Genomic DNA, 24,925 nt, shown 5'->3' on the forward strand with positions numbered 1-24,925 from the left:
CCAACACTATGGTTCGGATGTCATATCAGAGCTCTGCACTTGAGATTTCTGCTTTGTCGGCTGCCTGGCTTCGCATGGTTTCCCAGCTCCAGAGACTGCATAACAGGGGCACACAAAGACCATAGGGCCAGATTCGCGTAGCCCGGGCGCATCGTAACATAACCGATTTAGGTTACACCGCCGCAAAATTTCTGTCTAAGTGCCCGATCCACAAAGCACTTACCTGGAAATTTGCGGCGGTGCATCCTAAATCCGTCCGGCGCAAGGCGGGCCAATTCAAATGGGGCGGGTACCATTTAAATTAGGCGCGCTCCCGCACCGGACATACTGTGCATGCTCTCGACGCAAATTTCCCGACGTGCTTTACGCGAAATTACGACGCGCCGACGTTTTGTGAATCGTGACGTGAAAAAAAGACTTGCGCCGGGAATTTTTATTTTTTTTTTTTAAAATTCAAAAGTGACACGGGAAAGACGGGTATACTTTTACATGGTGTAGTAATTTTACACTTTGTAAAAGGTGCCCTATCTTTGCGACGGCAAACTAACACTTGCGGCGACGTAACGACGGGAAAAAGTTTCGTGGATCGCCGTAACTGCTAATTTGCATACCCGACGCTTGTTTACGACGCAAACTCCACCCAGCGGCGGCCGCGGTATTGCATCCTAAGATCCGACAGTGTAAAACAATTACACCTGTCGGATCTTAGGGATATCTATGCGTAACTGATTCTATGAATCAGCCGCATAGATAGAAACAGGGATACGACGGCGTATCAGCAGATACGCCGTCGTATCCCTTTTGTGAATCTGGCCCATAGTTAACATTGTTCAGAATAACCATGGGTGTCCGATATTGAACACCAGGAGCTGGGAGGGAGTGCGTGAGGTCAAGCATTTAACAGAGGCAGCCTTTGCTCATTAAAGCACAAGTGTCAGACTCACCAGTTCTAAATGATGATACCAACATAATTTCACAACTAAGCCTGCACAAAGTGAATATTCCAATTCTTGTATAACTCAAATCACTTATTGCGAACAGCCTGAGAATACTATATTACTTTTTACCAAGGGGCCCATTTATTATATAGTCAGTTATTCCACCGTTCTGTGTGCCACGTTAACGGATAAACCAGCCTTTGTTGTAGCAAGTGCACTGGGGTCTACTTGATGATTTCAAGTTTATGTATCAAACACATACACAATGAACATTTCATTTCTGTTGTTCAGGAATCCTCTTACAGAATAAAACATCAGGATGTAGATGGGGATTCAGTTTGGTTGATTTTTTTCAAGTAAGAAATAAAATAGAAAATGGAATAAAAAAAAAAAAAGTAAACACAATGAAAATAGCTTGTGCTGTATCTTGTGCTCTTATGTAACAGTCTACGTCCTAACACCCGGGAGAAGTCCTACTGCCTCGGAGGAGTAGCTATTTAAAAAAAAAAAATCAGTATTCACTTCATTTTCAAATATGCCTCCAATACATATTTTTTTGCCATATTGCTCAATCACGCCACCTAGTGGTGGAAAGCCATGATTCTTTATTGTAGCAAGACTCTCTTAGGATGCTTTTGCGCATTAGTAAGGATCCAGAAGTATCTTGATTTAATCTTGTTCTTCACACACAATCTCCTCGAATCCAGATAAGAGTGTGATTTAATGACTTGGTTCGAAAGAAGTGTTTTTTTTCTCTTGGTTTTTTCACTTCCTTTTTTGATGGCTATGGGATGGAAAAGGACCAGTTTTGTAACAGCATAAAAAATAGGTTTTCACAGTTCGGAGTTATTTTCGACTCTCAGGAGTCTCCTGCAATGTTGCACTATTTTGGCTTTGGTGTGCCTACAGCTGTGAAGCAGAGACTGAAGCTGCAGCCTCAAGCAAGGACCTTCCATCACTCGTGGGCTGCTTCAGCACAGACGGAACTCAGGTGCAGATTGCAAGCCAAACACAGCAAGAATGTGGCATTTAATGGTCTGGAGAATTCTCCACCACAGTCATTAATGTGTCAAATGCTGGAGCCTTCAGCTTTCAAACAGTGGATGCTTAAGATTCAGGGCATGCAGATACAGTACCGGTGCTATAAATAATGAATCTCCCCAGTGCAGGAATGCACTATACCAACATAGACACATTGGCTTCTTCTCTTATGTCCTGGGCTGCTGTTAGGTTTTATTCTGCAGACAGAGGACTAAAAAACTCTGCTGGCCTGCCTTCATTGAAGCATACTGGCATTTCCATCCTGTGTAATACCCTGAGGGTCCGGAGCGGTGTATGAGAAGTTCCTGAACTCATCCTGATTAATCATTGGGATCAACCGCTCATCGATGGGGGTTAATACTGCTTCCTCTTTAATGAACTCTGGGTCGAAGTTGCTCACATCCTCCCTGGTTTTCTGAACAATAGAATAAGAAACATTATCTCACAGTCAAATCATCAAAGAATAGTTTACTCAGCAACATAGGTTCACTGACATTTCCCGAGATGTTAAGTACCCACTTAAGCTCTAGAAGATTTTACCCCCTTCATGACCAGGCCATTATTTGCTATTCGGCACTGCGCTACTTTAACTGCCGATTGCGCGCTCATGCAACACTGTACCCAAAGAAAATTTGTGCTACTTTAACTGGCGATTGCATGGGCATGCAACACTGTACCCAAAGAAAATTTGTGCTACTTTAATTGGCGATTGCATGGGCATGCAACGCTGTACCCAAAGAAAATGTGTGCTACTTTAACTGGCGATTGCGTGCTCATGCAACACTGTACCCAAAGAAAATGTGTGCTACTTTAACTGGCGATTGCGCGCTCATGCAACACTGTACCCAAAGAAAATGTGTGCTACTTTAACTGGCTATTGCGCGCTCATGCAACACTGTACCCAAAGAAAATGTGTGCTACTTTAACTGGCGATTGCGTGCTCATGCAACACTGTACCCAAAGAAAATGTGTGCTACCTTAACTGGCGATTGCACGCTCATGCAACACTCTACCCAAAGAAAATTTGTGCTACTTTAACTAGCGATTGCGCGCTCATGCAACGCTGTACCCAAAGAAAATCTGCGCTTCTTTTTTCACACAAAATAGAACTTTCTTGGTATTTGATCACCTCTGGGTTTTTAATCTTTTGTGATATAAACGGAAAAAGAATGAAAATTTTGAAATAAAAACCAAATATTTTTCACTTTCTGCTATTAAACATAACCAATAAAAAAAAAAAAGAATTTCTTGATATATTTTGGCTAAAATGTATTCTGCTATATGTTTAAAAAAAAATCACAATAAAATGTATATTGATTGGTTTGCGTGAATGTTTTAGCACTGACAAACTATGATTGATTCTATATATACACACACACACACACATACATACATATATACACACACTGATTTTTTTTCCCTTATTCTACTAGTGGAGGCGAGCAACAACTTATAATAGGACTGCGATATTGCAGCGGACAATCTGACACTAACTGCCGCTGAGGGAACTGAATAACTGCCACTGACACCACCAGTGACATTAATACAGTGATCAATGATAATACTATACACTGTCACTGTACTAATGACACTGGCTGGGAAGGGGTTAAAAATGTGCCTATGTGTAATGTGTGCTGCTTTTACCAACTGATCTGTCAGTTTCTCATCCCTGCTTTTCAGATTTACAGATCGCTCGCTTCATACAGAGATCTGTGCTGTTTACCAGCACAAGAGCTCTGGGCTGTGATTGCACACAGCTGATCAGCAGGTACCAACCTTGACCCTTTGGCCAGGTTTGATGACAGGCTCCCGCTGTATACATTAGTAGTGGGAGCCGGGCGCGGGGCGTGCATGCACACACCCTAAACCCGGAAGTAGGCAGTATGGGTAAGCCGCTTTGCCTACGGCGACTGCTCGTCTGCAGTACATTTCGGTACAATCGCCAAGTGGCCAAAAGAGGAAACAGAGGTAAAGATCTGCACTGGTTTCATTTATAAAGGTCTACCTAGAACCCTAACCCTACCCTGCTTTCCACAAAAAAAACTCCAAAGTCACCTCTGGCATTCCTATGCTTCTCTGTAGCATCTACATCAGAATTCAGACTTGCATGGGTAACTTAAAGGGGAGGTTCACCCTAAAAACGACTTTCTAGCATTACATTGGCCCCCCACATTACAATACAATTATGCCTATTATTTTTTTTTTTATGCTGTACATACCTTGGTACAGCTAATTCACCCATGGCTTCCGGGTTGCGAGTCCCGCGGGAGTGGGCATTCCTAACATGCTGTTGATTGACGTGATGACCAAAAACGAGCTCCCCCCATCGCGTAAGCTGCGTCGCGATTGGCGAAAGGAGCCGAACGGCGAGTCGGCGCTATACTGCGCCTGCGCACCGCCGTTCGGCTCCTTTCGGCAATCGTGACGCAGCTTACGCGACGGGGGGGGGGGGAGCTCGTTTTTGGTCATCACGTCAATCAACAGCATGTTAGGAACACCCACTCCCGTGGGACTCGCAACCCGGAAGCTACGGGTGAATTAGCTGTACCAAGGTATGTACAGCATAAAAAAAAAACATATTAGGCATAATTGTATTGTAATGTGGGGGGCCAATGTAATGCTAGAAAGTCGTTTTTAGGGTGAACCTCCCCTTTAATGTACATTATTAGTAAGGATTCCTTTACTGAGAAAAGGACATTTTTGGGTTGATTTACTAACCAATTGGGCTGCATTGCAAGGGAATTTCCCCTTGGCTTAGTGTTGCACTCACATTGCAAAGAATACCTGATCATGAGCAAGTAAAAAAAACGTATTTTTGCTTGAACATGATTGGATGATGGAAGCCTCATTCACTAAGCTAAAAAGGTAAAAGTTGCCAAATACAAATCCTCTCGCAAAGTGAATAGCCTACCTGTCTTTAGTAAACAACCTCATTATGTCTCTTCTGCAATAAAATGCCTGCCTGTTTGCACATGTTTTAAAAGTTCACTTTAGCAAAAGCATATGCAGGCTTTTTATAGCATTCTGAAGCAGCGCAGTTATTCATTAGAGGAGCACTATAAAAAGCCTACATATGCTCTTGGAAATTTTTAACATAAAATACTGGCAAACAGGCAGACTAATGCAGAAGAGACATGCTAAGGTTGTTTTACTAAAGGCAAATAGACTGGTCACTTTGCAAGGGAATTAGTACTCTGCAAGGGAATTACCCAGTAAATAGTTTTCAATCATATAGCTAGATTCACATAGAGTTAGGCCAGCGTATCAGTAGATACGCCGACCTAACTCGGAATCTGCGCCGACCTAAGTTTAAGTGTATTCTCAAACAGAGATACAAGTAAACCTATCTAAGATACGACGGCTGGCGCCGTCCTATCTTAGGGTGCAATATTTAGGCTGGCCGCTAGGTGGTGCTTCCATTGCGGTCGCCGTAGAATATGTAAATCACTAGATACGCCTATTCACGAACGTACACCCGGCCGACGCAGTACAGATACGCCGTTTACTTAACGCTTTATCAGGCCTAAAGTTATTCCAACAAATAGTTGGAATAGTAATGTTAAAGTATGGCCGCGGTTCCCGCTTCGAAATTCGAAAATTTTACGTTGTTTGCGTAAGTCGTCCGTGAATAGGGATTTACGTCATTTACGTCCACGTCGAAATCAATAGGACCGTGCGGCGTACTTAGCCGCAATGCACACTGGGAAATGTAGGTGGACGGCGCATGCGCCGTTCCAAAAAAACGTCAATCACGTCAGGTCAAAGCAAATGATCATAAAACACGCCCCATCAGCCTATTTTGAATTAGGCGCGCTTGCGCCCGCCGCATTTACGCTACGCCGCCGTAAGTTAGGAGGCAAGTACTTTGAGAATACAGTACTTGCCTCTCTGACTTAAGGCGGCGTAGCGTAAATACGATACGCCGCCTTAAATTTGCGCGGGGCTATGTGAATCTAGCTAATAGTGTTTTTCACCCTTGCATATGAATGGGTATTTTCTGCAGTGAGTGACTGTTACTAAGCTAAAGGAAAAGTTCCCTGCAAAGTGAACAGCCTACTTACCTTTAGTAAAACAACTTCATTATGTCTCCCCTGCAATAAAAAGCCTGTCTGTTTACACATATTTTAAAGTTCTACTGCAGGTTTTTTATAGAGCTCCCTCAAGCAGTGCCGTTATTTTATAGACATTACTAACCTTGAAAGATTACTGTTAAGTTGTTTACAGAGACCCAATGTGCCCATAGACTAGATTATCTGCAAAATTGTTTAAAACCTATTCTTAAATAACCCCACAGATGGGCAGAGGGACGGATGGACAGGTGGGTGGAAAGACAGACTGCTGCTCGGGGGCTGGCTGCTTGACGCCGCTTGGATATTACAAACCAATAGAACAAGTTAGGTCTATGTCACACAAACAATCCAGACACTAGAGATAGACAGGATCTCTCACACACCATGTAACTTTTTCTATGGAGTCGCTCCCTCCCTAGCTGGAACAGCATGATGTTGCTCGCCCACTAGCAAGTGGCATTCTCCAGCATTCTGGGCAATCGATTGTGTGATTCCATTAAGATAAGTAGAAGCCTCTACCCTGTGCTTTTGGCAACAGGAGTGTATGTGTGACATGGCCCTTAGGGTGTGAGGAAGAATGCCTTCTACTTGTCATTTGCCCTACAAGTAAACACTGGCTGGGTCGAAGCGATTGGAGATGGTCTGTCAGATTCAGATCGGATATAAATTGGCCTAAAAGCCCCAGGAGCCCTTATGCATCTAGTATGTCCACTTCTGGACACAACTATATTTTCGCATCTGCAACAATAAGGATCATTATCTCAGACTAGAAAAATGCCTTACTTTGATAGAAAATTGGATGACGAAGAGTTACCTTAAACTCAACGGCTCAAAAACAGAACTTCTCCTGTTTCACCTGCCAACCGAAAGAGACTTCCCGCACCAATATGGACACCGCCGCCCATTCTGGGACAAACCATCACCCCTAGCACCAAAGTCAAAAGTCTCGGAGTCATTTTTGACACCCACATGACAATGGATGCACAAATAGGGTCAGTAGTCAGCGGATCCCACCATCTGCTGCGCCTACTACGCAGACTCATTCCCTTTATCCCGAAAGAAGACATAGCAGTCGTGGTGGGTACAATTATCAACTCCAGACTCGACTATGCAAATGCCCTCTACCTCGGACTCCCAAAATACCAAATCACACGTCTGAAAGTCGTTCAAAATACGGCCCCTCGACTCGTGACTGGGAAAAAAACATGGGAATCAATCTCACCTTCACTGAGATCCCTTCATTGGTTGCCAGTAAAAGACAGAATCACTTTAAAGGCACTCTGTCTGACACATAAGTGTGTTCAAGAAAATGCCCCCCAATATCTATGCGAAAAATTAAAAAGTCACGACCCCAATCGCGTTCTGCGACCCACCAACCAAAATCTACTCCAGATACCCAAAGCCAGATACAAGTCCAAAGGAGAACGGAGATTTGGAATCCAAGGACCTAGAGCAGTGATGGCGAACCTTGGCACCCCAGATGTTTTGGAACTACATTTCCCATGATGCTCATGAACTCTGCAGTGTAGTTGAGTATCATGGGAAATGTAGTTCCAAAACATCTGGGGTGCCAAGGTTCGCCATCACTGACCTAGAGTATGGAACGCTCTACCAACCAGCATCCGGTTGGAGGTGAATCACCTGGCCTTCAGAAAAAAACTCAAAACTATCTATTCTGAGGGCAAAAGTACAGTAGGGAAAGGATACTAAGCGCCCAGAGGAGATTCAGTTCGCATGTGTTGCACTATATTAGTTTCTCACTCACTCACTCACTGGACTGATTGTTACCTGCCTGGACCCATGCATAATTAACAAATCTAAATCTGTAAACCTTTGGACGAGATATGAAGTGAATAAAAAATATCACTGGAGAAAGCAAGGATATTCTAAAGAATTCTATGAATAATGTCCACTATATGTCCATAAGAATGTCTAAGTTTATAGTTCCATAAAAAAGGCGACTTAGCAGAGGCAGCACCCCATAGAGCGAAGCAAAAACTCTGTAAAGACACAACAGGAAAACACAAGGGGCCACCAAACTAAGTGAAGTATTAAAGCGATTGTAAAGGCTTGTTTTCTTTTTTCAAATAACAAACATGTTATACTTACCTCCTCTGAGCAGTTGGTTTTGCACAAAACTGCCTGGATCCTCCTCTTCTCGGGTCCCCCTTTGCTGCTCTTAGTCCCTCCCTCCTTTGAGTGCCCCTCGGCCAGCAGCTTGCTACAGGGGTCACCCCCCAAGCTGAGCCAGAGCTCCGTGTATCCATTCAGACACAAACCCCCAACCTGGTCCCGCTCCCTCTCTGCCCTGATAGGCTGGCTGATTAACAGCCGTAGGAGCCAATAGCGCCACTGCTCTGTCTCAGCCAGTCAGGAGGAGTGTACTGGATGGCTGAGAGGATCGTGGACATCGCTGGAGAGAGAAGAAGCTCAGGTAGGCAATGGGGGGGGGGGGGGGGGTGCAGGGGCGGCTACTACATACAGAAGCCAACTGTGTAGTGTGAGTACCACACGTAAATCGGGACTTACATGGGAGACCTTCGACATGTCTGTTTGTGTCTACATAAATGGGAGTTTCTGTTTGTAGTTTTTAATAAACTAAGTTTATCTTGATACTGCACTTGGTTTGGAGCCCCCTTGTGTTTTCCCTTTGGTCTTGATATGGCCTCTTGTTTCTGCTGTGGAATCTACTGTAAAATTACCAAAATGCAGTGATGACTTTAGACTCTATAATACTTACAATTCTGGGCCTAAATGGAGGCTCAATATCTTTTTTGTTAAGTCGGTCCCAGTTAATGTCTTTGAAAAACGGATGCCAAAGGATGGCTTTCTCTCCCCCCAAGGCCAGGCTTCCGAGACGTTTACTGGGCTTCTTCTTCATGAACTAAAATGAGGGAGACGCATGCCATTAGTACACTTTACAGAGATCTTCCAAAGCCTACATGCATAAAGTAATATTCCTGATTAGTAATGTTCATTGTAATAATCAGTGTCTTTTTCCAGTCATTCTAGCGCCATCATGGTATTGATATTATCTACATCACAACAAATCATATAAACGGAATTAAACAACTAACAAGGAGAGTGGTAGCAATAGCAATAAGAAGAGGAAGATGGACAGCCGCACTCCGGGAAAACTTTAAAAGAAAGGTGTCTTTATTTTCGAACTGGAACATGTACAGTCACCGCAACCACAAAACAGGACAGCCGACGCGTTTCGCACTTAACTAGTGCTTAGTCATGGCTCTTAGGCTCCATGCCCACTGGCATAAAAAAACGTTGCTTCTACAGGAGTTTTGTGTTCTGCCTGTAGAAGTAACTTATTGTCAATGCACATTAGGACGTCAAGAGGCATATTTCGAGAACGTTTAGAGGCACGAAAAAAAAAAAACTTCATTTGCGCTTCTGACTGGAGTTTACTGGCAGAAAAAACGTAAAACTCTCCTAAACTCGTCTAGGCTTTGTACAAAAAATGCTCTATATGGAAGTTTTTTACTCCAAAAAGAACAGACGTTTTTTTAAGCCCAGTGTGCATGGAGCCTTATAGCCGGATTCTCAAAGACTTACGACGGTGTATCAGTAGATACGCCGTCGTAAGTTCGAATCCGCGCCGTCGTATCTTTAAGCGTATTCTCAGTCTGAGATACGCTTCTCTGTTGCTAAGATGCGACCGGCGTAAGTCTCCTACGCCGTCGTATCTTAGCTGCATATTTACGCTGGCCGCTAGGGGCGTGTACGTTGATTTACGCCTAGAATATGCAAATGACCTAGATACGCCGATTCACGAACGTACTTGCGCCCGATACGCTGTTTACGTAAGGCGTTTTTCCGGCGTAAAGATAAACCACCAAAAAGATGGCGCAGCCCATGCAAGGTATAGACGACGGAACAGCCGTCGTATTTTACGTCGTTTGCGTAAGCGTACGTGAATGGGGCTGGGCGTAGGTTACGTTCACGTCAAAAGCAAGGAGTCTTTGCGACGTGATTCTGAGCATGCGCGCGCATGCGCCGTACCAATGGCCCTCATTTACATGGGGTCACGGGTAATTTACATGAAGCACGCCCACTACCTGCCTAATTTGAATTAGGCGGGGTTATGCCGGGCCATTTGCGCTACGCCAACGTAACTTAGGAGGCAAGTGCTTTGTGAATACAGTACTTGCTTCACTATCTTACGTCGGCGCAGTGCAAATGGGATGCGCTACGCCGACCTAAAGAAGTGCCGCTCTACCTGAATCCGGCTATTAATGTCCAAAGCAGGCATGCAGATCCAGGAACGTAGCAGAGGTCTCACCGTCCCTTAGCACTGACTGATGACATTTTACTGCAGGAAATTGAACTAGCCCTACCTGCTGTGTACAGAAAAATGTATCTGAAGAAACCTTACCTGTGCCCCATTGAACTTACCCAACATGCTTTATATGGAACATTTTCTGGTCCTGTGTGGGTAGTAATGGCGCTGTCTAGAGTCACTGTTCCAGTCTTGTTTATTAATGTTTATCAGATGGAAAATATTGCAGATCTACAGGCCCACAGAACCTTATAAGTGTAATCCTGTGTACATATAATTTACTTTCGCTATTGCAGGCAGCTAAATCCACAGTTGAAATGCCTATAGGAGCATGGTCCTAGGCAGGCCATAGATCAGGGGTGCCCAACCTTTTGAAGAGCAAGGGCCACTTAAGTGACTTGGTAACCGGTCACGGGCCACAATGAGTGGAGTGGGTGGATGGCAGCCCACTCTACTCTATGGAGCCCACTCTACTCTCAGCACACCAAACTCGCAGGTAATAACAGAAGTCTTTGGCTCAGTGCAGGTAACCCGCAGGTGCACTTCTCTGTACCTGTGGATCAGTTTGAAAGCAGCCCAGGAACCACTGCAGAACAGATATGCCCATATATACACTGTGGTTTTAGTAATAAACTTACCTTTAGCCCAGGTTCACACTGGGTACGATTTGCTTCGATTTGAGATGCGATTTCACACGTGAAATCGCATCTCAAATCGGCGGCATTTGCCGGCAATTTTTGGCAATGACACCGTCCTAATCAGTGCCACTTCGCATCTGCGGCTCTGCACCGATTTCAAAAAGAAGTTCCTGTACTACTTTTTGCGATTTCGGGCCGCGATTTACATTGACATCTGTGCAGAAACCTGCACAGATGTCTCTTAAATCGCGGCCGAAATCGGGACTGCCAGCGGGAGTGAAATTGTGCGAGTTCAGCTGAACTCGCACGGCTTCACTCCCGCAGCCCAGTGTGAACCAGGTCTTAATAACAGTATTCTATTCTATTTTATTCCATCCCAGAGCAGGAGGTCGCGGGCCACATCAGAGGGCTCCGTGGGCCACATGTGGCCCCCGGGGCCACTGGTTGGGCACACCTGCCATAGATGATGCAATTATCTTTCCTGCAACGGGTTTCAGGAAAAAAGATTGCACGATTCCCCCATTAACACAGTCAGAGCTTTTGTGTTCTCCGGGCAGAGGGGTACGAAAAACTGTCCCTGACCGGAGAATACAGTGATTACTGCTAGCTACCATAGGCGTGCGCACAGGGTGTGCCAGGTGTGCCTGGGCACACCCTAATCACCCAATTTGCCACACATTCCCCCTATTTTGGAAAAATGGTAAAAAAAAAAATTAAACAAATAAAATTGTAAAAAAGAATATACAATAAAATAATACAAATAAAAATTACTGACACCATTCACCACCCTACTGACACCATCCACTACCCTACTGACACCGTCCACTACCCTACTGACACCGTCCACTACCCTACTGACACCGTCCACTGCTCTAATGACACCATCAGTATATATACACATACACACGAATATGTGTTTGAGCTTTGGGGTGCACACCCTAATGCAATGGGCTGCGCACACCTATGCTAGCTACTATAGCTGCTGGCAATAATTGCATGTAAAAATCCAACATGCTGGTTGTAGTCAAGTTGATCGATTGGCCTGCCAATATATGGTTTCAAACCATCAATGGCTGGCTTTACTTTCGAAAGATTTGTATTCCTGTATGTCTAGTCCCTTCCCTGCTCCTAGGATGTAAAGCTGGCCGTAGGTGGATCTTTCCTTTATGCTCAGCCAATAAAACCTGCTTTCAAAAATACCTTATATTAGACCGAATGACCTCAGCAATGGGTCTCTGTGCTTCTTTAAGCAATGCAGATATACAGTATCATGGCTAGTATAAGGGGCTAGCAGGGTGCTGTACATAGCTTCTGGGAAAAAAAACCAGCACCCTGCCTCAGTACTCCTCTCAAGAGTCCTCCGTCGTGATGCAAACAATGGGCTGGTTATTGGGAGGAGGCATGCAAACATCAAAATGCTTTCACTGACAGATGTCAGTCTGGAGGACTGTACAAATCAACGGCTTACTCTGTCCACAGAAGCAAGATGGATTGAGGAATCCTCCCCGCTGAGGAGTGCCAACCGCTGTCAAAAAAAATTCTATTCAATACATCGATGGAAGCCGATAGTTTGATCGACTTCTGTTAAGGAGTGACCATACATAGAATGAAATTTGGCCAGTCCCTGCTGAACTAGCTGAATATCAATACATCTATGGCCAGTTTAACTGGACAGTAAAGAAGCAGCAACACAATGATGAGGTCATCTCTATGCTCTCTACTAAGCATATTCCTTGTCAGCACATGTGCATGCAGGACACCTGATTGGTCCCAGGAACTGCCCCTCTCAGTGTTGATGTACAGAGAATTACAAGAGGCAAAAATCAAGTCAAATCCAGGACTTTATATTTGCTGAATTTTGAATACATTTATTAGGGTTGCCCCGATACCGATACTAGTATCGGTATCGGGACCGATTCCGAGTATTTGCGGGAGTACTCGTACTCCCACAAATACCCCCGATACCGAAATAGAATACTCCCCCCCCCCCCCGCCGCCGTTACGCCGCATCCCCGCTGCCGCCGACTGGTTAATACGCGCAGGGAACATTACAGCTTTCATTTGAATAGCTGTAATGATTCGTGCCGCATATAGACACTCCCCCTTGCTCGGGTGAACTGTCCAATCCCAAGCAAGGGGGAGTGTCTATACGCAGTGCGGCGCAAATCATTACAGCTATTCAAAGCTGTAATGTTCCCCGCGCGTATTAACCAGTCGGCGGCAGCGGGATGCAGGCAAGGGGGACATGGCTGGATATGGGGGGAGACATGGCTGCATATGGGGGACATGGCTGGATATGGGGGGGAGACATGGCTGCATATGGGGGGACATGGCTGCATGGGGGGGGACATGGGGGGAGACATGGCTGCATATGGGGGACATGGCTGGATATGGGGGGAGACATTGCTGCATATGGGGGGACATGGCTGCATGGGGGGGACATGGCTGGATATGGGGGGACATGGCTGCATATGGGGGGGGACATGGCTGCATATGGGGGGGACATGGCTGCATATGGGGGGAGACATGGCTGGATATGGGGGGACATGGCTGCATTTGTGGGGGGACATGGCTGCATTTGTGGGGGGACATTTAAAAAAAGTATCGGTATTCGGTATCGGCGAGTACTTGAAAAAAAGTATCGGTACTCGTACTCAGTCCTAAAAAAGTGGTATCGGGACAACTCTAACATGTATTATTTGTTTTAAAAATGAATAACTGTACCATTGTTTTAAATGTATGCCTAGAATTCAGCTGTAATGCTTTCATTTATTGAATCTTTCATCCTTTTAAGTAGAGATTTCAGCACTTTGTGTAATTCTCCAGGCAACAATCCAAAGCACTACTGTCTTGGCTCATGTGCCAGCCGAGTAGATATTTACAGCAGCTGTATGTCTCTTTCTGACCTTCTGAAGGACGTTGCTCCTCAAGCGTTTGGCTCCATCAATAATAGTTTAACAAGCCTGACAATTCCAGCCGGTTTGATTCCTACCCACCATTAATCTTGCAACAAAATATTTTTTTTTTAGCATTTCCTCAAGTCTCCAGCTTCACCTCAAGTGACGTCTATCAGAGGTGAATCACTGCTTTGTAGAAAATATGTGTGCAGTTAAGTTTTTTCCTTACCAATTCATTGTCTGGTAGTTTATATATTTTCATACGTATGTATGGTTGGTTGCTGTAATACTGCTGCAATCGTGGGAATTTCCAAAAGCATCACAAACTCAATGACTTCTGAATCCGGCATCTTTTACATTTCCTGATTCGTTTTTTTTTTTTTAACCACTTGCTTACTGGGCACATATACCCCCCCCCCCCTTGCCCAGGTGACATTTCAGCTTCCGGCACTACGTCGCTTTAACTGACAATTGCGCAGTCGTGCAACGTGGCTCCCAAACAAAATTTACGTATTTTTTTCCCCACAAATAGAGCTTTCTTTTGGTGGAATTTGATCACCTCTGCAGTTTTTATTTTATGCGCTGTAAACAAAAAAAAGAGCGATAATTTTGAAAAAAATTCAATATTTTTTACTTGTTGCTATAATAAATAGCCCAATTTTTTTTAAAAAAACATCTTTTTACTCAGTCTAGGCTGATATGCATTCTTCTACATATTTTTGGTAAAAAAATAAAATAAAAAATCGCAATAAATGACTGGTTTGCGCAAAAGTTATAGTGCCTACAAAATAGGGGACAGAATTCTTTTTTAATAGTAATGGCGGCGATCTGTGATTTTTATTGGGACTGTGACATTATGGCGGACACATCGGACACTTTTGACACATTTTTGGCACCATTCACATTTATACTGCGATCAGTGCTATAAATATGCACTAATTACTGTATAAATGTGACTAGGGGGCAAGGAAGGGGTCACATGTGTACCCTGCATAGTGTTTATAACTGTGGGGGAAAGGGACTGATTGGGGGAGGTGACCGATCTGTGTCCCTATTAAGGATGAGCTCCAGCGTGTTCGCATAGTACACGTGCAGAGCCCGCCAGGAAATCTGCACGGCGCTGTGCTAATCACAGCCAGGGCGACATTGTCCCGATGCTCGGCTGCAGAGATCGGGAAATGTCTCCCTGGCTGTGATTAGCGCAGCGCCGTGCAGACTTCCTGGCGGGCTCTGCACGTGTTCTATACGAACACGCTGGAGCTCATCCTTAGTCCCTATGTACAAGGGACACAGCATCGATCTCCTCTCTCCCTGACAGGACGTGGATCTGTGTGTTTACACACACAGATCCACGTCCTTGTCTGTGTAACCGCCGATCACGGGTGCCTGGCGCATCGGCATCTCAGTGATGCGGCGGGTGCGCGCCCCCAGTGGCCGGAGGCCATATATAGATGGCCTCCCGGCAATTGGTATCAACACTGCGGCCGTACAAAGTCGTACCGCCGGCAGCAAGTGGTTAACTAAGGTAAAGATGAGCCTCAAAGCACAGTTCTTTCGAAAGTACGAATGCTTCACCCCCTCCCCTGTGATCCCACTTCTTGGCACACCCCTTTATCGGATATATTATACATACCCGATATGCAAGCCTCCTGGCCTATGTCTCCTCTAAATGATAAATAACAAAAAAAAAATCCTTATAGTAAAGAGTCCAGTGACACTTAAAAGTGACCCTGTTACTACAGGGTCACTAGTGCCAAAAATCTTTGCTCCTAGATATTCTTTACAGCAGGACATTAGTTAATTATTTTATTGTTTGGGTGGTCATTTCAAGTATTTATATTATGATGTATTGTGTGTTTTAACAGTTTTTCAATTTTGTATCTATCTATGCCTGATTAGCATTTCTTCCTTCTTGTAACTATTGTTTAATTGGTTTGGAATAGCTACATCTAACACGTTAACATTTTGTATGATAATAATAATAATTTTGTGACTTATTGCAACACCCATTTTAACAGTATTTTTTATTTTATTATAAAATATATTTAGTTCACTCTGTGCTAATGCCTAAAGAGAAATTCAGGTTTGTAAAAGAACAAACATTTATACTTGCCTAGGTGCATGCAGAATTTATCCGATACTGCATCTGTCCCCCACCATCTCTGCAGTGAGAACGGAGCGATTAAACACAGCTGATCGCTCAGTTCTCCCCTCCGCTCTGAGCAGCGAGCCATGGCTGTCAGTCAGTAGTTTTCAGTTATCCCCTCCAGCGCTCACTGGAGAGCTGGACTGTGAAGGGGTGGAAGAGGCCGTCTCAGGCTCTCATTGGATAGCTGAGAGGCTGACCCAGGTGCCAATCCAGGCTTCTGGGCGGATCCTGAGCATATGGTTACGATCTTTCTTGAGCTTGAACCGACTGAATGACATCAGCCAACAGCAGACTTTAGCCCACTGTCAGATGAAAACAGGTCACAGGAGTGGCAAAATAATCCATGGGATCCTATGATCAATAAGAGAAGCAAGGCCAAAAAAGCTTTGGCTGTACTTCTCTTTTAATCACACCATTAAACTCCAAACTAGACACCAAACTCCAGACAATTTTTAAAAATTTGTAATGGAGCATGGAGAATTTAGAACACCTATGTTTTTTTTTTTTTACCATGGGTATCCTTCTTGGTGGAATTTCTCATGAAATCTGCAATCTTCAGGAAAGGAAATGAGAAGAAATCTTTCTAATGGAGAGAGACAAAATACAAGGGCCCAGATTCTCAAAGACTTACGACGGCGTATCTCCAGATACGCCGTCGTAAGTCCGAATGGCCGCCGTCGTATCTCTATGCCTGATTCATAGAATCCGTTTACGCATAGATTTGGCCAAGATACGAGCAGCGTAAGTCTCCTACACCGTCGTATCTTGGGGTGCATATTTACGCTGGCCGCTAGGTGGCGCTTTCGTTGATTTCCGCGGCGAAATGAGCACGATACACCAATTCACGAACGTACGTATGCCCGTCGCAATTAGTTACGCCATTTACGTAAGACATACGTCGGCGTAAAGATAAAGCAGGTCTCTAGGTGGCGTAGCCCATGCAAGGTATGGACATCGGAACAAGCGTATCTTTTTACGTCATTTACGTAAGTTGCACGTGAATGGGGCTGTGCGTAGGTTACGTTCACGTCACAGGCATTGAGCCGGCGTATCTTTGGGCGTAAATACGACGTGATCCTGAGCATGCGCGCGCATGCGCCGTTCGTTCGGCCATGCATCTACATGGGGTCACGCTTAATTTAAATACAACACGCCCACGACCTGCCTACTTTGAATTACGCGCGCTTACGCCGGCCGATTTACGCTACGCCGCCGTAACCTAGGACGCAAGTGCTTTGTGAATACAGCACTTGCCTCTCTAAGTAGCGGCGGCGTAGCGTAAATAAGATACGCTACGCCCGCACAACGAAAAGCCGCCCTACGTGAATCTAGGCCAAGCATTGTAGAGTGAGCTTAGAACTTTTGATAATGATTTTATTGCCATCTTGTTCTTGTGACAGCCCTCATTTCTTGTATGGGTGTCACAGGGGAAATTCACGCAAAAAGGTCACAAACAGAAATAAAAACCTGACAAAATGTTTAACTTTTCTCCACTTTATCCAAAATTTGAAAAAATGTAACTGGAAATTTTCTTTCCTCAACTACTCAACCTTAGAGTCGGTTCACACTAAGGCGGCACGACTCCGGGGGCGGCTCTGCAAGTCGTCCTGAGGACGACTCCAGAGGCGATTTGCAAGACGACTTCTGTATAGAAGTCAATGCAAGTCACCCCGAGCCGCCCCCGAAGTCGCACAGGGAGTTAATTTTCTAAGTCGGAGCGACTTGCGTCGCTCCGATTAGAACGCTCCCATTGAACCGACTCTTACCCCTAATTTCCCCAACTAACTTCTATGCTGGCAAAAGACGGTTTGAATCTTGGCTAGGTCAGGAGGAACTGGACAATTCAAACTATGTATGGGCAGGTTGATTGTACCCAAGTTGTTTGATCGATCGATCAACTTGGATTTTTCATGCAAATATTGCCAGCACCTATAGCATCTCGCAACAATCACTGTGTGTTCTCCTGGCTGGGAGAGCTCCCACACCTCACCGCTGGGAGAACACAATGGCTCTGTGGGTGCGAATCGAGCAATTTTCAAGAAAATAGCTCCATCTAAGGCTGAACTTACCCCCTTAAACCAAACCTTGTTACTTAAAATAAACCCCCTTGTTACTAGATATCCCAGCCAGGGAGCAGCTGCACCTAAACAAAGTAGGTCCTTCAACAAAAATGACCTGCGCCTGACAAAAAAAATCCAAGAACTTGCGGCCCATTGTTAATGCAAACAGTGCAGCTCCTGTTCCTATAAGGCTTCTTCATCCGTTTAGGAAACAAAAACTGTATGTGCCGTCCACGGCAACAATTCTTGATTTTGTGTTTCCAGTGCATGAAAAGGGAACGCTAATATTACAGGTGGTTAAGTCTACGCTGACTAAAGAATTCTTAAAAAAAGTGTATTTTATGAGCCCGTCAGCCTGTCTGTATAAAACTAAAATGTCCTGTGTTCATCTCATTCAGACTGTCTGATGGCATTTCAGTTTGCCCTGGCGAGCCTCCAGCTGCAGAAATTCCACCTCGCTATGGTGAATGCTGGTTCTGTTTGAGCTCCAACAGGTGGGGGGGAAGTAAGTGAAACATTTACAAGTAGTTCCCGAAATTAAATAAAGTGGATATTTATGGCATTGGTGCACAAAAACCCACAATGTACAGGGAAAAAAAAGTGGCTTCAAATTTCTTTTTAAATGCTGTTCAACCACAGCAGTGCCATAATTAGTCTAGCTGAAACCTGCAATCTCAGGAAGGCAGGCTTGACCTTGTGTGATCCAAACCTACTCAGATAGGATTTTGTTTTATATGTGGTATATGATTTTCAGGGCTTGAAATCGTATTCTTCTGCTACAACAGTGGTGATCTACAATGGGCATTTCATATGAAAAATACAAGAGATGAGGGTATAAGAAAACATTCTACCTTTACAGGTTACTTTGCTACAGGACTGAAAAGGCACGGGGGGACCTAGGCCTCGTACACACGACCGAGTTTCTCGGCAAAAACCAGCAAGAACCTTGCTGGGAGATATTTTTTTTTCCGAGGAAACCAGTCGTGTGCACATTTTCATCGAGGAAACTGTCGAGAACCTCGACGAGCCGAACAGAGAGCAAGTTCTCTATTTTCTCGACGGGAGTCTGATTTGGCTCGTCGAGATCCTCGTCAGGCTGGTTTTCAACGAGAAACTCGGATGTCTGTATGCTAAGAAACCCGCGCTTGCTCAGATTAAAGTATGAGACGGGAGTAAAAGTAGCATTTGTAATGGAGATAACACATTTTTCAAGCTGTAACAGACTGAAAAGTGCAAATCGTCTCTTACCAAACTTGTATTTAACACGCAAACACATGAAATTAGCAAAGAAGAAACAATATCAAGCAAGTGGACATTGATGGTCAGACTTTAAGGCCAAGGAAGTATAGTTTTGTAAAAATATATAATTTAATAGCGTATAAATAAATTGAACAGAATATACATAAAATAAATAAGTTCAAGAAAATTACAAATTCATCAACAGTAAATGACCACTGTACATTCCTCCGAAGTCGCCAACGCACGTTTCGCCGTGGGGCTTCTTCAGGGCGAAGATGAGGAATATATAGTTAGCAGAGAGATAGAAACTTATATGGCTGGTGGTCCCTCGATGGGTGCGTCCACGGGGCATATAAGATGGAAATATACCAAGTCGGAAGGTAAGCTTTAGGCACAAGTTTCCATATATCGAAAATCTTAGGTGAGTCGAAAGAGTCAAGACTGCAAGTCCAAAAGGTGGAAGATATGTACCACAGGAAGAGTTAATACTCGGACTATTTTTATGAAGTCCTGAGCACACTGGGACAGCAGATGGCAGTATAACAGCAGTGTGGAGGGGCTTACATAGAGAAACCCTTTCTGTAGCAGCCTTTGTATGGGGCTTTTGTACAGGCCCTATAACTGATTGCAGCAATGCGTCTGTGTCCCAGGGTGTACACACGGTAACACGGAACACGGACATGAAATTAGCAAAAGCAGCCCCAAGAGTTTAGCCAGTGGAATCGAACTTCCCCTGCCGTTGTATGTGTTGTTTGTCACAGCGTTTGAGAACGAGGAGATTTTGGCTTGACAGTGTGTACGCAAAGCAAGCTTGTCGAGTTCCTCGACAAGCCTAACAAGGAACTCGACGAGGAACTCGATGTGTTTCACCCGTTGAGTTTCTCGGTCGTGTGTACAAGGCCTTATAAGTATGAGGGATTATTTGTGTAGAGTAGGCTGTAGGAAAGTCCTTTCTTCGTTTTCCAATTTGGTCATTTAGGCAGACACTTGCCAACAGTGAGTAGTGTGGACAATGCAGACTCTAAAAGGCTGGGTTCACATATATGCTAATTGGATGCATTTTAAACCGTATCCAATTCGCATGACACGTGAATGTGACCAGCTCTCAATGGAGCAGGTTCACATATGTCCAGGGTGGCCTTGGTGCATTTTCAAAAAGGGGTCCTGTGTGCTTTTGGATCCTGTTCCGGTGCGAATTATTAAATATTTTCACCTGAATCGCACCTGAAACAGTGAACAGAAACACACAGGACCATGGTATGCAAACCGCAGCCGCACATATGTAAACTTGGCCTTAGGCCTCGTACACACGATCGGTTAAACAGAGGACAATGGTCTGATGGACCGTTTTCATCGGTCAAAACCGATCGTGTGTAGGCCCCATGGGTTATTTAACCATCGGTTAAAAAAAAGCCAACTTGCTTTAAATTTAACCGATGGATTCCTAACCGATAGGTCAAAACCGATCGTTAGTAGGCACGAGAATCGGTTAAAAATCCACGCATGCTCAGAATCAAGTCGACGCATGCTTGGAAGCATTGAACTTATTTTTTTTCAGCACGTCGTGTTTTACGTCACCATGTTCTGACACGATCAGTTATTTAACCGATGGTGTGTAGGCGCGACGGACCATCAGTCAGCTTCATCGGTTAACCGATGACAACGGTCCTTCAGACCGTTCTCATCGGATGGACTGATCGTGTGTACGCGGCTTAAGTGAGCCCAAAACCCAAATTGTTATATATTGAAACTCACCGATACGTAGATATAGTGGCTGCAATTTTTTTTTAAAGACTGGAGGCTGGACATGAGACCCCTTGAGTTTTTTTTATTTATTTATTTTAACCAAGTGATTCTGCCAGTAACACGCTTCACTTTCCTAGAGTGATGACAATCACCATACTGTATCTATTGAGGAGCAGCATTGTCAACCCAGACTGCTCTCCTAAACTTGACTATGAAGAGTATGTATATTTCATACCTGATGGACCACGTAAAATTACTGTAATAGTTACAGTGATTGTCGCTATAGTCCAGGTCCTGTGCTGAGTGGCTGTCCCACTGCAAACTGACCAAAGGCGATCATTGACTCTGCACCACCACCATTCACAGTATGCCTTGCATTTTTACAATGAATACAAAGTGTTCTGCTTGGATCAGGTGGAGAAGCTGGGTGGTGATGTCAGAATCGCCACCTCGTCAAATCAGCTCGTACATATTTATGTCAGTCCAAGTGGGACCAGTGTAGCGATGCAATTAAGATAATACCTGGTGTTCAGCTTTAAAATATCTTGCTTTTTATATTGTAATTTTATTATATTTTAATTTCGGTTTAAATATATTTCTTTGTAATTTCTTGGAAAATAATAAAAATTATATATACATTTTTTAATTTCACGCACCTTACCTTTATCTAATTTTATCACCAGGAAAGCAACTGGAAAACATTTAAAATGCTGCCAACTTTGGATCTATAGAGTGATTTAATTCTCTATAATGCTGTGTATATGATGACATTCTGCTTGCTTTACTAGGGAAAACAAATTTCTTAAGCGGAGTTAGAAAATAAATTATGCTTTCAGAGGAACATTCTAATACAGCATTGTACTGGTGAAGATCTGCATTCCAAAATTAGCTTGGAATTTGATGGATTCTCCCACAGGAAGTGAACGAGACTAAGCAACAGGATGGAAATGTACACACTTGCAGCATACTCCTGGGGCGCTGCAAGAAAAGCTACACAACATTTCCGTATCCACAGCTAAAATAAAGATCTGTGGATGAATAGCAAGAAATCCCCATAGACAAAAATAACCCAGTCTGATATCTGATTCTCGGAACACTGGGAACCGCTGACTGACACTTTACATAACTTAATGATTAAAGATGGAGACAGGCTTTGAACTTGTAATGTGACCAATAATGTGTAATCTGTCAGGGCTGAACAGGAAGTATACAGAAACTCCCTCCCCTGATGTATTCTCTATACTGCATTTTGCTCATGTCACTCTCTGGCACAGACTGACTCACAATGAACAGGTTGCATGTAATGTGATTCCACTCCAGCTCACACACTATTGGCTGGACTCTGTGGGACCTGCTAAAGCAGGGTTTGACAAATTTGCTTGGAATCCAGGAGCCAGCTAAAAAAAGTTAGGAGCCAGAAAACGCACCCTGTCCCGACGAGCTTGCTCGCAGAAGCGAACACATACGTGAGCAGCGCCCGCATATGTAAACGGTGTTTAAACCACACATGTGAGGTATCGCCGCGATGGGTAGAGCGAGAGCAATAATTCTAGCCCTAGACCTCCTCTGTAACTCAAAACATGCAACCTGTAGATTTTTTTAAACGTCGCCTATGAAGATTTTAAAGGGTAAAAGTTTGTCGGCATTCCACGAGCGGACGCAATGTTGAAGCGTGACATGTTGGGTATGAATTTACTCGGCGTAACATTATCTTTCATAATATTTAAAAAAAATGGGGATAACTTTACTGTTATCTTATTTTTTTTATAAAAAAATGTGTAATTTTTTCACCAAAAAGTGCGCTTGCAAGACCACTGCGCAAATACAGCGTGACAGAAAGTATTTCAACGATCGCCATTTTATTCTCTAGGGTGTTAGGATAAAAAATATATATAATGTTTGGGGGTTCTAATTAGAGGGAAGAAGATGGCAGTGAAAATAGTGAAAAATGACATTAGAATTGCTGTTCAACTTGTAATGCTTAACTTGTAATACCAATGGCCACCTTCCAAGCCAAGTTGCCAGGACGCCATTTCTAGTCGCCATGGCGACCTGGCAACCGGGATTTGTCGAACCCTGTGCTAATGCACCAAAGTAAAATTACTCTCTGCATCTTACCCTTTCTCTCCTCTGATCAGGTTACACCATGTCATTTTACTGAGCTGGTTAAAGCTCCCTCTAGTCCAAAAATTACAAATCAATACATTTAATACGATAAAAATATGTAAGAACAAGCATGTAAAATGTGATGTCATTAAAATTACTTTCCTTGAAACAAATAAAACTTAAAATGTTGGAACTGAATAACAACCATCTTTAAATAGCCTGTCCATATGGGGCGCTGCCCCCCTAATCCATGTGCCTGGCCCATAATCTACATGCAGGGCCCTGGACGCATGGTTTTATTTTTTATTTTTCGAAGCACATGATTAGAGCCTGAGGCTTCAAAAAACGGGCACTGCGCCCTAAGCCCACCCAGTTGTGTGACAATAGCAAATTAATATTCGCTATTGTCTTCATGATTCTCCTCCCGGCCAGTTTAAATTTATTTTAGTCTTAAGACCCGATTGGCTGAGAGGAAAAGCGATCATATTGGCTGCCGAGGAGGAAGCTGCTGAGGAGGAGATGCAGGGCGAAACCGCCGTGAAGCCGCCTACGAGGAGGAGGAGGGGACGCAGGGTAACGCCGCCAAGGAGGAGACGCATGAAGGAGCCAAAGCTGCCTGTGTCCTAGATGGGGTAAGTGCGGGGCTGTTGGATGGACTAATGAGTGAGCAACGGGGGGGTGGGCTGGGGTAGTTTGACTGATCGACAGACCAAATGGGGGGGGGGGGTGTCATTTGATTTGTTTGTCACACCCCCAAAAAATGTAGCACCAGCCGCCACTGCATTATACGCCACAGAAGCTACATTCTTGGGGGAGCCACATCGCCAAATTGTCCTAGATGTGCTACTGCCACGGGTGCTCTTATTCAAATGCTGTGGCAATGCCCTAAACTTCACCATCCATTTTTCAATTACTTAATGGAGTTTGTTTTACGTAGGCACCAATGGACCCTACATTTGCTGTTCTGGGCATTGCCCTAGAGAACATACTTCCTCCCGACACTAGCCTGCAGTGAACAAGGTCCTTGTTTTTAGCTTGCAAGTTAGTTTTACGAAGACGGCTCTCGCTCACACCCCCAACCCTCTTGCAATGGAGAGATGCACTTAATCTGAATTTGTAGAGGGAAGAACTCTAAACATAGGTGCTGTCCTAAAAAATTCCATCCCTATGCTTGTCATATACTGAGGTGACACATACCTCATTGTCCTCAGAATCTATTTAGGGAAGTTGTGTGCTTGCTCTGCCAATGGCACTAGGTTTATGAAGGTTTTAATTGTATTTCTGTACCCGGGTGACCTTGTACGGATTGGTTCTCTGATAAGAGATAATGAGGCACTCTCACTCCATGGTAGAAACAGTGGCCCGGATTCAGTAAGAATTGCGCTTTTTTTACGGAGGCGCAGGGCAACGTTTTTGCCCTGCGCCCCCACAATTTTTTTGCGCTGCCCTCGATTCACGGAGCAGAAGCTCCGTAAATTGCGCGGGCGCGCCGGCAAAATGCCCGGCGTAAGCGCGCGCAATTTAAATGATCCCGTAGGGGGTGGGAATCATTTAAATTAGGCGCGTTCCTGCGCCGATCGTAGAGCGCATGCTCCGTCGGGAAACTTTCCCGACGTGCATTGCGGCAAATGACGTCCTTCGTCATTTGCTTCAAAGTGAACGTGAATGGCGTCCAGCGGCATTCACGATTCACTTACGCAAACTACGTAAATTTCAAATTTCGTGACGCGGGAACGACGGGTATACGTAA

General features: G+C 44.3%; 1 protein-coding gene across 1 annotated transcript in view; it reads right to left on the reverse strand.

The window, feature by feature from the left end:
- Nucleotides 1-1,221: 1,221 nt before the first annotated feature.
- PRKCH (protein kinase C eta) overlaps nucleotides 1,222-24,925 on the reverse strand; it is a 222,256-nt gene continuing 198,552 nt past the window's right edge. Inside the window, exons 13-14 of the mRNA XM_040332619.1 lie at nucleotides 8,790-8,933; nucleotides 1,222-2,394 (exon numbers count right to left, since the gene is read on the reverse strand). Coding sequence (XP_040188553.1) covers nucleotides 2,215-2,394; nucleotides 8,790-8,933 — 324 coding nt within the window. The 3' untranslated portion in view covers nucleotides 1,222-2,214. The remainder of the gene's footprint in view (nucleotides 2,395-8,789; nucleotides 8,934-24,925) is intronic.

This window comes from Rana temporaria, chromosome 13, assembly GCF_905171775.1.
Source record: "Rana temporaria chromosome 13, aRanTem1.1, whole genome shotgun sequence".
Taxonomy (NCBI): domain Eukaryota; kingdom Metazoa; phylum Chordata; class Amphibia; order Anura; family Ranidae; genus Rana; species Rana temporaria.